Source organism: Thamnophis elegans, chromosome 1 (assembly GCF_009769535.1).
Source record: "Thamnophis elegans isolate rThaEle1 chromosome 1, rThaEle1.pri, whole genome shotgun sequence".
In the NCBI taxonomy this organism is placed as follows: Eukaryota; Metazoa; Chordata; class Lepidosauria; order Squamata; family Colubridae; genus Thamnophis; species Thamnophis elegans.
In genome coordinates this window covers 3681149-3693465 of record NC_045541.1, presented here as the reverse complement: position 1 = coordinate 3693465, position 12317 = coordinate 3681149, and the positions used below count along the sequence as shown (strand labels likewise).

Sequence of the window (12317 nt, the reverse complement as noted above, 5' to 3'; positions counted from 1 at the left end):
TATACGTGGCGTTTTTTTCATGAATAAAAGGGACCTCGGGTCTATAGCTCAGTCATCAAAAACATCTTTTGCTTGAAGAAAGTTCCAATTTCCATAATTTCCTGGAAAAATTTCTTCTGAAATCCTGGCGGGCCATAACTAATCCGTTTTAGAGGATATCGGGTACATGCATCAGTAGATTGAGACAGTGTAAGGCAATCTCCTAAAGTGCCTGTGTTATTTACATTTTGCAATCTTGTTTTAAAAATTTGTCTTTAAAATTAAAAACTGTCTTTAAAAATTTAGGCCTTGCTGCTCTGTAGTGCTAAAATAAATAACTTTGTGGGTGTTACTTTGTAGTCTTACTGGCAGTGTGTCCTGAGTCTTAGTAGTAACTCCAAGCCTGTATTCATTGTATTAACACATTTTTCGAGCAACTACCGTGTTCCCCTGAAAATAAGACAGGGTCTTATTTTCTCCCCCCCCCCCGAAATAAGCGCTTGGCCTTATTTTGGGGGAGATTTTATTACTTTTGAGGTACAGGAGGCGGCGAGCGTGGTCAACTCATGGCGGCTGCTGCTGTGTTGAAATATTTTCAGGGATGTCTTATTATACAGGGAGGTCTTATTTTCAAAGAAACAGGGTAAAGATAGTTCACTAGGTGCATCTTATATTCCAGTGGTGTCAAACTCCATTGGAACCTCTGGAACGATCTTCCCGTGGAGATCCGGACCCTCACCACCCTTCAGGCTTTCCGCAAAGCCACGAAGACCTGGCTGTTCCGGCAGGCCTCGGGCTGATGAGTTCCCAGCCCCACTCGAATTGTTGCGGCTGTTGCTGTGTTTTAACTTGCTTGTTGTTGTTTTTTTCTTGTTTGTATTCTCCTTCACCTCTGCTTGTTAGCCGCCCTGAATCTCTCGGGAATAGGGCGGCATACAAATGGAATAAACATTTCAAACTCAAGGCCCACGGACCAAATCTGGCCTGCGGGGTGCTTCGATTTGGCCTGTGGCACTAGTCTGAAAATAGCAAAGGACCGCCCTGCAGTGCCTGTACTAGCAAAAATGGAGTGTGGGAGGGGCACCCCCCCCCACAACCGCTTTTGGCCTCCAGAGTACCACAGGAGGTCTTCCAGGCTCAAAATGGGGCCTCTGGAGTGCTCCAGAAGGCTGTTCTTCACTCAGAACAGTGTTTCTCAACCTTGGCAACTTGAAGATGTCCGGACTTCAACTCCCAGAATTCCCCAGCCAGCAAATGCTGGCTGGGGAATTCTGGGAGTTGAAGTCCGGACATCTTCAAGTTGCCAAGGTTGAGAAACACTGACACAGAAGGTTATAAAAGGGAAGAAAAGTAAAATATGTTACCTTTCAGGGTTGCAGGATTCTGCTACTATAGCCTATCTCAGGGGTAGTCAACCTTTTTATACCTACCGCCCACTTTCGTATCTGTTAGTAGTAAAATTTTCTAACCGCCCAACGGTTCCACAGTGATGGTGATTTATAAAGTAGGGAAGTAACTTTACTTTATAAAATTTATAAAGCGGAGTTACAGCAAACCCCCCACCGCCCACCATGAAAGCTGGAACGCCCACTAGTGAGCGGTAGGGACCAGGTTGACTTCCACTAGCCTATCTCAATAATTTATAGTTCTAGTCTTCCTGTGGAGTCAGTTTCTTGATCTGGTCCCTCTCTCTCTCTCTCTCTCTCTCTCTCTCTCTCTCTCTCATAAGGTGATCAAGTAGATTAAGTAAGTATTAAAAAAACAAAATCGCAGAAATGTACGCCTCCCTATTTTTATAAGTTTATGAAACCATGTTGGCGGAGGTGCGGTCCCGTGTCACACCCAACATTTCCACACCAATCATGGCCACGCCCACCCCCTCACTTGGCCCTCCGAGGTTTGACACCACGGGTACATACTATACGTTCTTCCATTCCTTGATAATATTTTATACATTTCCCCCCAGTATATTGAATCATTTAATTTCCCCCAACTATTCACGACTTTGTGTTTCCTTTGACTGTAGGTCATCTGTATTATACCTAAAATGGTACTAATGTTTAGCTTGATCTGGCTTGCCTGCGCTCTACATGAGGCTGCCCCTGAAGAATGTACGAAGACTTCAGCTAGTCCAGAATGCAGCCGCGCGAGCGATTGTGGGTGTACCTAGGTACACCCACGTTACACCTATCCTCCGCGAGCTGCACTGGCTACCTATTGGTCTCTGGATACGCTTCAAGGCGCTAGTCGTAACTTTTAAAGCCCTACATGGTTTAGGACCTGGCTATCTGAGAGACCGCCTCCTGCCAATTACCTCCCAAAGACCTATAAGATCGCACAGACTAGGCCTCCTCCGGATTCCATCTGCCGGCCAATGTCGGTTGGCGACTCACCTGGGGGAGGGCCTTCTCTGTAGCTGCTCCGGCCCTCTGGAACGATCTCCCCGTTGAGATCCGGACCCTTACTACCCTCCCGGCCTTCCGCAAAGCGACTAAGACCTGGCTGTTCCGGCAGGCCTGGGGCTGTTGATTTATCCAGCCCCATCCTAAGTTATATGAATGTTGTGGAATTTTTAATTGTTATTTTTTTATTTTTATATTTCCCCTTCCCTTCTTATTTGTAAGCCGCCCTGAGTCTTCCGAGAGTGGGTGGCATACAAGCTAATTAAACAAACAAACAAACAAATAAATAAATAGCTGTTTTTCAAAACTCTTTTTACAAGACACTGTAGATTCCAGGGCCACCAAACTCTTTGTATAACTGTTAGATAATCTTTAAAAACAAGAGAGTAACTGGATTGAGATTTTTGGGTACATGTTTAGGTTGCCTGGAGTTTGGAATTTGATGATTTTAAAAAAGGGAAAAGGTAGCTGTGTGTTTGTTTCTCTCTCTCTCTGTGTATATGTTCACTCACATACTGCAGATTACTATTGCACAATTGAAATCAAAATGTTCTGAGGAAGAACATAGACCCTCTGGTATGGGTTAGGAAAATAATGTAATCTATGTAATCTAGAAAATGGAGCTTCCTTTGATTAATTTTTTAAAAAATATTTATTTTGTGTGTTTTTGCAGAATTCTCCGATGCGAATGCCAAGTTTTACTGCAGGATTTACTATGCAGGGGAGTTCCATAAAATGCGTGAAGTGATTCTTGGAAGTAGTGAAGAAGATTTTATCCATTCTCTCTCTCACTCACTGCCTTGGCAGGCAAGAGGAGGGAAATCAGGAGCTGCTTTTTATGTGACTGAAGGTAGCTAACTTCTTAGTACCTCATAGACACTGGCACTTCCGAGGTGGCGCAGTGGTTAGGGTGCAGTACTGCAAGCCACTTCAGCTGACTGCTATCTGCAGTTCAGCGGTTCTTATCTCACTGGCTCAAGGTTGACTCAGCCTTCCATCCTTCCGAGGTGGGTGAAATGAGCATGACCCGTCAAAACCGCGGTCCACAAAAGCGCGCTCGACGAAAGCGCGCATGTGACGTCATCACAGCGCGACGAAAAAAATTAAAAATTGAAATAAAAATAAAATTAAAGCAAGCCGATTCACATAAAGGTAAGGGTTAGGGTTAGGGTTAGGGTTAGGGTTAGGGTTAGGGTTAGGTTAAGGGTTAGGGTTAGGTTTAGAGCATTAGGGTTACGTTTAGCGTTAGGTTAAGGGTTAGCGTTAGGTTTAGCGTTAGGTTAAGGGTTAGGTTTAGGGTTAGATTTAGGGTTAGGTGAAGGGTTAGGTTTAGGGTTAGGTTTAGGGTTAGGTTTGGGGGGGTTAGGGTAAGGTTTTCGCTTTATTTTTACATTTATTGATCACAGCGCGATGTTTTCGTCGCGCTATGGTGACGTCACGTACGCGCTTTCGTCGAGCGCGCTTTTGTCTACTGCGGTTTTGTGGTGGAACCGAAATGAGGACCCAGACTGTGGGGGCGATATGCTGACTCTGTAAACCGCTTAGAGAGGGCTGAAAGCCTTATGAAGCGGTAGATAAGTCTAACTGCTATTGCTATTGCTACTTCCTTGTTATGGCATACGAACAACTCTGTGATCTACGACTCTAGCTATCTTGGTAGCTAAAGAAACAACTAGAATCAGATCAACCCCTCTCTGGTTTCTCCGTTTTCACTGATGACGTTTGGAGGAATTGCATAGTTTTATGTCTTCGTACGTATACAATATATCAACATATTTTCTTCTTTAGATGACCGATTCATCTTGAAACAAATGCCTCGCCTGGAAGTCCAGTCCTTTCTCGACTTCGCCCCACATTACTTCACATACATTACGAATGCGGTTCAGCAAAAGGTAAGATTTGTGGAATATTTTATCCCCTGCCTTGAAAACCAAGAACGAAGTAACAGGATTAAACAGAAATATGGGACAGAAAGAAACATAGCTTATTCACTTATATATTGACTTACCTTTGAATGACGTCAACTGAGAATGCCTTTTAAGGAAGACATTGGTGAATTTGTTTAGTTCTTTGTATATATTTTTTAACTTGTGTCTGTGTTCTGTCTTACTAAATCTAGATAAACATTGGTGTTGGGGAGTAGAACCTTGAGCAACTGATGAATACATTAACACTTTTTTTCCCCCCCAGAAACCCACAGCTTTGGCCAAGATTCTTGGGGTTTATCGAATAGGCTATAAAAACTCTCAGAACAACGCAGAAAAGAAGCTTGATCTGCTAGTCATGGAAAACCTCTTCTACGGCAGAAAAATGGCCCAGGTGAATAAGTGTTGCGTTACAGAAATGGGGAAGTGTTGTCTTTCTTCTCGGTTGCTGTGTCTTTTCCCACTGAAAGATTTAATAAGACTATTCCTTTAAATGGCAATTTGCTGTATTTGAGAATATTGCAATATTGCAGAATGTTGAGAGACTATTGATTTAGATTTAGATTTAGATTGCTTTTATTTATAGGCCGCCCTTTTCCCTGAGGGGACTCAGGGCGGCTTACAACCTATATGGAGGGGATACACGTAATGACATATACAGACAATACACAATTAAAAATAGAAGCAACATTCATTCATCATTCGGGTGGGGACGGATCCCAATCTTTAACCCCAGGCCTGGCGGGATAGCCAGATCTTAAGGGCTGTGTGGAAGGTCTGGAAGGTGGTGAGGGTACGAATCTCCACGGGGAGGTCGTTCCAAAGGGTCGGAGCTACTACTGAAAAGGCTCTCCTCCGCGTAGTTGCCAGTCGGCACTGGCTGGCAGATGGAATTCGGAGGAGGCCTAATCTGTGTGATCTAATCGGTCGCGAGGAGGTAATTGGCAGGAGGCGGTCTCTCAAGTACCCAGATCCACTACCATGAAGGGCTTTATGGGTGGTAAGTAGCACCTTGAAGCGCACCCGGAGATCAACAGGTAGCCAGCGCAGCTCGCGGAGGATAGGTGTTATGTGGGCGAATATTGAGAGAATGGTTTCCTCTGGATCTCCACTGGGGAGTTCCGTTCCACTTTAATTGCTTTAGTGGGAAGTTCTGACATGCAATGCAAAAAGCAGCGGATAAATAACTTTAATAAATCCTTTAATACGCTACATTAAGGTAGGCTTAATGTAGTGTATTAAAGGATTTATTAAAGTTATTTATCCGCTGCTTTTTGCATTGAATCCTGAAGTGGTTTTAAAAAAGGGCAGCGTCACTTAGAATATATTAGAATATAATCCATTCTGGAGGTTATCAGTGTATGAATCATTCTGGACAAAGGCAGAGTTGGGGTACCCTTCTAATCTTCCCATAGGTGCCAGGAATCTTAATTTTTACCAAGAAATGTCCTGATCATTTTATCAGTGAAGACATATAGATATAACCAGTATAATTGCACTGATAATCTAAAAAAAGACTTAAATAAGTTCTAAAATAAAGGATGTTGTGGTATCAGAAGTAGCCATGTTTAGTTTAGGCAGTTGTTGTACAGTGAGTACAAATATTAAATATGGCGTGAATGGGAATTACATTTATTTCTTAAAATACTTATTAAATTTGCACACTGCTGCTCCCACGAGGTTATTATGCTATTTGCAAATTTGCCAAGCTTATAAGTTACAAAGTCTGTAATATGTATAGCACATATTTTTTTAAAATTATATAAATTAGCTCTGCCTTTTGAATTTAGAATTCTGAAACAAAAAGCTTCCATCTGGTAAATTAGTGTATTGTTTCTTTTTACTATTAGGTTTTTGACCTGAAAGGTTCTCTGCGAAATAGAAATGTGAAAACAGACACAGGAAAAGAAAGTTGTGATGTGGTTCTGCTGGATGAAAATTTGTTGAAGTTGGTGCGCGATAATCCCTTGTATATCCGTTCTCACTCCAAGGCTGTGTTGAAGGCTTCCATCCACAGCGATTCTTACTTCCTCTCCAGCCACCTGATCATTGATTATTCTCTTCTCGTGGGGAGGGATGATACCACTAATGAACTTGTGGTTGGAATTATCGGTATGTTACCTTTGTCTGCAAATTACCAAGGTGTGATTGTCCATAAATGGTTAATTTACATAAAATAGATTATTTTGGGTTGGCTAATATTCGTCTTAGATCACTTGTGGCATATGAGCCGAGGTGGCGCAGTGGTTAGAGTGCTGTACTGCAGGCCACTTCAGCTGACTGTTATCTGCAGCTCAGCAGTTCAAATCTCACCGGCTCAGGGTTGACTCAGCCTTCCATCCTTCCGAGGTGGGTAAAATGAGGACCCGGATTGTTGTTGGGGGCGATATGGTGACTCTGTAAACCGCTTAGAGAGGGCTGAAAGCCCTATGAAGCGGTATATAAGACTGCTATTGCTACTGCTATATAACCTGACTACCTCTATTGCATGAAAAAGTGTTGCAAGGAAAGTGATGGAATGAGAAATGATTTTCTAGATGTTATGTTGTAAACCAGTCTTCATAATACTCCAATCAGCAGAGATGGCTAAAATATCAGCACATCTTAAGGATCATTCAGATGAGAAATATAAACTGGAATGGAGAAGATGGATTGACTATATTCAAAATAAATACGGGACTAAAAAATTCCAGATAGCTTATGATTGAAGAAGCAAGGAAGGAGCCGAGGTGACGCAGTGGTTAGGGTGCAGTACTGCAGGCCACTTCAGCTGACTGTTATCTGCAGTTCAGCGGTTCTAATCTCACCAGGCTCAAGGTTGACTCAGCCTTCCATCCTTCCGAGGTGGGTGAAATGAGGACCCAGACTGTGGGGGAGATATGCTGACTCTGTAAACCGCTTAGAGAGGGCTGAAAGCCCTATGAAGCGGTATATAAGTCTAACTGCTATTGCTATTGCTATTAATTTGTTTATAGTTAGCTTAACAAAAGAGGAGTTAAAGCACAAATGAAAGATGAAGCCAAGTCACCTTTAGTTTATTTTAGAATATGATTGTTAAAGATTTATTCCCTGTATTTGCTCTGGGAAGTCAGGGGGGAGATTGGGAGGGAGATGGACTTGGGTGGAGAGGGTGGGGGAGGGACGTAAATATTTGTAAAACCTTTTCTAAAATTTTCCAAAAAAAATTACTCCAATCAAATACAGATAATCCTTGACTCCCAACTGAAACTGAGCCTGCACATTATGGCCAGAAGTCATGACGGTTGTTAAGTGAAATTCCCAAATGACCACCTCATGTCTCCGCCATCCTGCTTCCCCTAGTACAGTCATTAAACATACAAGCGGATCATTAAGCAGAGAATGATACGCATCAGAAGCCCTGAAAGAGATCCTGGGAAGCCTAGCGTAGGCCCTGCCCTACGCCTCTCAAGGCCATCCCCAACTCCTGAGGCATCCTTTGCTCTTTATTCCACCCCTTGAGGTCCCCACAGGCATTGACCCTGCTTCCCACCCCACCGGACCTCATACACCCCTCCTCACTCCATGTCACCCATTCTGGACTTACCTTTCTGGAGCTCCGGAGATTGGGTTAGTGAAGCTAAGAAAGTTCTGTTGCTGGGCCATGTGGCACAATCCCAGAAGTGGTTGCCATTTCCCCAGTGGCCATAATTCAATGCAGGTGTCCCAGAAATGGTCACTTCTGGGATCATGGCACATAGCTCAACAACACAGCGACCTGTCTTCCTTGCCTAACCCAAACTCTGGAGGTTCAGAGATCTTTGAAAGGTAAGTGAGGAGGAGAGTAGGGGGCCTTGTGGGTTGTGAAGGAGGCCCAAGGCATATGGGGTCCCTGGGAGAGTGTCGCTGTGGGTTGTTGTAAGATCAAATGACCTTGGGGATGTTGCAGTGGCCATAAGTTCAGGACTGGGATGTCAGTAGCTTTGGGAGGGAGGACGTTGCTAGGTAATTGTAGGTCGAGGACTACCTGTAGTTAGATTATAGCAGTGTACTCAAGATCTGGCTGAATAATATAAATTTCATACACTTTGATGAAGTTTGTTTCATTCAATTCAAAACACATTTCTTCAGTTAACATTTGTTAAATCCTTTAAATTCTGGTTCTGTATATCAAATTCCTTGGAGCCCATTCTCAAAAGAAGAAGAAGAAGAAGAAGAAGAAGAAGAAGAAGAAGAGGAAGAAGAAGAAGAAGAAGAAGAAGAAGAAGAAGAAAGGAAGAGGAGGCGGAGGACGAAGAAGAGGAAGAGGAAGAAGAAGAAGAAGAAGAGGGCAGGAAGAGGAGGAGGACGAAGAAGAATGAAGAAGAAGAAGAAGAGGAGGGGAGGAGGACGAAGAAGAAGAAGAAGGAGAAGAAGAGGGGAGGAAGAGGAGGAGGAGGACGAAGAAGAACGAAGAAGAAGAAGAAGAAGAGGAGGAGGAGGACGAAGAAGAAGAAGAAGAAGAAGAAGAAGAAGAGGAGGAGGAGGAGGGAGGAAGAAGTGGAAGTGGAGGAAGAAGAAGAGGAGGAGGAGGAGGAGGAAGAAGAAGAAGAAGAAGAAGAAGAAGAAGAGGAGGTGGAGGAAGAAGAAGAAGAAGAAGAAGAAGAAGAAGAAGAAGAAAATAATAATAATTAAATATCTGAATTCTCAATACATAACCCTGAGGAATTGTGGTGACTTTGTTGTAAAATAGAAATCTTAATCTTTCGGGGTTGAGTTCATCTTTGTTGCCCATTGTAAAACATGTTTCATTTTAATAAAGGTCAGAAGAGTCCATTGGAGGCAACTTTTCTGAGGATCCCTTGAGTGTAATGAATTGTAACTCTATAAAATTTATAGTTTAAGTATAATTTATACTTTAAAAGGCATTTTGCCAAACTACTAGAATTGGTTGCAATCTCATAGTACCTAGGAAAGGTAATAAAGATATCCTATTTTACCAAAGTGGTCTTTGTGTAGATACCTAATGCTATATACTTTTTTTTCCCCATCAGATTACATTCGCACGTTTACTTGGGATAAAAAACTTGAAATGGTGGTGAAGTCCACAGGGATCTTAGGAGGACAAGGTAGCTGCAAAAAGTTTTTCTAATCAATATTGATTGCATTTCCCTCCTTTCCCAGCTGCCAAATGCTGGATATTTTTGAAGTATCCTTTATTATTTTTAAGGATCTTTTGAATACTGACTTAATGGTTTACAGTGTTAAGGTACTGAGATTATTAAATATGTGTTTTATTTAGTTGTGGAATTAAGGTCTAAATAGATACAAAGGTAAAGGTGGTTGCTTACAAAGCATCATTTATAACTTTTATTGTTTAAACACCTATAACCAAATATTTCAGTTGAGTTTCAGTATTTAGTTCAGGGGTAGTCAACCTTTTTATACCTACCGCCCACTTTTGCATTTCTGTTAGTAGTAAAATTTTCTAAGCGCCCACCGGTTCCACAGTAACGGTGATTTGTAAAGTAGGGAAGTAACTTGACTTTATAAAATTTATAAAGCAGAGTTACAGCAAACCCCCCACCGCCCACCATGAAAGCTGGAACGCCCACTAGTGGGCGGTAGGGACCAGGTTGACTACCACTGATTTAGTTCTATCACGGACTGTTCAATTACCCAATATAATTTTTCAATTTCCACAATGGAAGATATAACTTCATTAATCTTTGTTCCTACTTTTATGGCTTTAATGATATTAAGCTGGTGGTGTAATATTGAAATATAACTTTGGCTATTAATATGTTCCTATTGGCTCAGTTTCAGTTATAGAGCCGAAGTGGCGCAGTGGTTAGGGTGCAGTACTGCAGGCCACTTCAGCTGACTGCTATCTGCAGTTCGGCGGTTCTAATCTCACCGGCTCAAGGTTGACTCAGCCTTCCATCCTTCCGAGGTGGGCGAAATGAGGACCCAGACTGTGGGGGCGATATGCTGACTCTGTAAACCGCTTAGAGAGGGCTGAAAGCCCCAGGAAGCGGTATATAAGTCTAACTGCTATTGCTATTGCTATAAATATAAAACAATATTTAAGAAATCAACATATAAAATTAAACAATTGGAATCAATGACCAATGATAGGTCGTTGGTGGCGCAGTGGTTAGGGTGCAGTACTGCAGGCCACTTCAGCTGACTGTTATCTGCACTTCAGCGGTTCTAATCTCACCGGCTCAAAAGTTGACTCAGCCTTCCATCCTTCCGAGGTGGGCGAAATGAGGACCCAGATTGTGGGGGGCGATATGCTGACTCTGTAAACCGCTTAGAGAGGGCTGAAAGCCCTATGAAGCGGTATATAAGCCTAATTGCTATTGCTAACTGCTATTTCAGTTTCTAATGTCTTTTTCTTCATTTGCATTATTAGGTAAAATGCCAACTGTGGTATCTCCAGAATTGTACCGTACTAGATTTTGTGAAGCAATGGATAAGTACTTTTTGATGGTGCCAGATCATTGGACGGGCCTGGGCCTCAATTGCTAAGATAAGAAGTGGTGCAGTGGAATGATTTCTTCTGATTCAAAAAGGATGTAACAGAGGACTGTCTTTCTACGTCGCCATCCTCAGCTCGCCTCTGACAACAGCAACTCCAAAGGGTCTTCTGTTGCAGCCTTCGCAGCAAGGCTTTCGTGCCATGTGAATTTGCCCTTGAGATATCAGCACTGCAGTGGAGGAAGCGTTCGGTGCTCTGAATCAGGAATGTTACTTTCACAGAACCTGAAGTAGAACAAGTCTGGGACCAAGGGGGAGAGCTTGCCAGAAATTACACGGCCTTGTATTGATGCACTGAATAACCAGTGGCTTTTGTTGAACAATCGAAAGAGTGGTCCTAATAATAGGGGGCGGGGGGGGGGGGGGGGGGGCGGCGGCATGCTGGCCCCACTGATTGCAGATCTGAAAGTTGTCTTTAATCATGAGGAACCAAGATAGTCTGTTAATAGTGCTGCCCCTGTGGTAGGAGTTTATTTTGTAAGTGTTATTGTATATTGTGTAATTTGTTATGCACTGGATTTATTTTGCAACTTTCCTTTGAGCAGTATTTTGATTATTTTAATCATTTCATAACATCCCATCTGGTCATTTGAAGCCCTTTTTTTAACGTTGTAAAATTCTTGTGTGGTTCTGATATTTTATTGGAGGGCTACTTCCCTTTCTGAATTCTAATTTAGGCTTACAAATTTCAGAAAAGTCCTAATATTTATGTGTCCCAAAGGTAAATTTTTTCAAATGGAGCCTCCGTGGTTGCGTGTCAAACAGTCTCAAACCACTAGGTGTTACTTTAAAATATGCCTTTAACTCTATTCCAGGCTCTCTGTTTTGTCACAGCAAAATATTGGGATGTTTTTGATCAGATTTTATTTTAATTCACTAACTAATAAGCTACCTGATAAAAACATCATCCTGGTTTCATTTTAGCATCATTTGAGAAATGTTCTATTGATGTTGCTGTGCTGCCACATACTCAGGTTGTATTAAATATAAATTAGGCTGTTAAAACAGTTTTTGGCACCACAAACTATTTGTAGTTGCGCTCTTAAAAAGAAAGGATGTGGGGTAGGTAGTAAATTAGACTTCATGGTAAAGATTTGGGTACTTTTACAAATTGAGAGTAAGCACTTTTTTTAGTATTTTTTGTAAATACAAAATGTTTACTATATTTAAAGAAAAAGATGTGTCATTAAGCAGATAAGATTTGTAGCCTTACTGATTGTCTTCCTTTTAATTTGAGCCCCAGTAGTTGGTTGAGTTGAGGTAGGTTTTCCCTTTTCATTTTGCTTCTGATTGCAGCCAGGAGCCTTAAACCTACCCTATTTAACATAGCCTAGGGCAGTGTTTCTCAACCTTGGCAACTTGAAGATGTCCGGACTTCAACTTCCAGAATTCCCCAGCCAGCATTCGCTGGCTGGGGAATTCTGGGAGTTGAAGTCCAGACATCTTCAAGTTGCTAAGGTTGAGAAACACTGGCCTAGGGAATGTTACAGCATTCCGGGAAATCATTAAATTCTGGCTTAGAGACAGTTGA

At 42.2% G+C, this 12317-nt stretch overlaps 1 protein-coding gene across 5 annotated transcripts in view; it reads left to right on the top strand.

The window, feature by feature from the left end:
* The window catches only part of PIKFYVE (phosphoinositide kinase, FYVE-type zinc finger containing), a 108501-nt gene extending 96557 nt beyond the window's left edge, over positions 1-11944 (top strand). For all 5 annotated transcript variants that reach the window (XM_032216839.1, XM_032216832.1, XM_032216824.1 and 2 more), the window contains 6 exons: positions 3055-3231; positions 4170-4273; positions 4572-4700; positions 6157-6418; positions 9298-9372; positions 10662-11944. In XM_032216839.1, coding sequence (XP_032072730.1) covers positions 3055-3231; positions 4170-4273; positions 4572-4700; positions 6157-6418; positions 9298-9372; positions 10662-10777 — 863 coding nt within the window. In that variant the 3' untranslated portion in view covers positions 10778-11944. The remainder of the gene's footprint in view (positions 1-3054; positions 3232-4169; positions 4274-4571; positions 4701-6156; positions 6419-9297; positions 9373-10661) is intronic.
* The last annotated feature ends 373 nt before the right edge of the window (positions 11945-12317 follow it).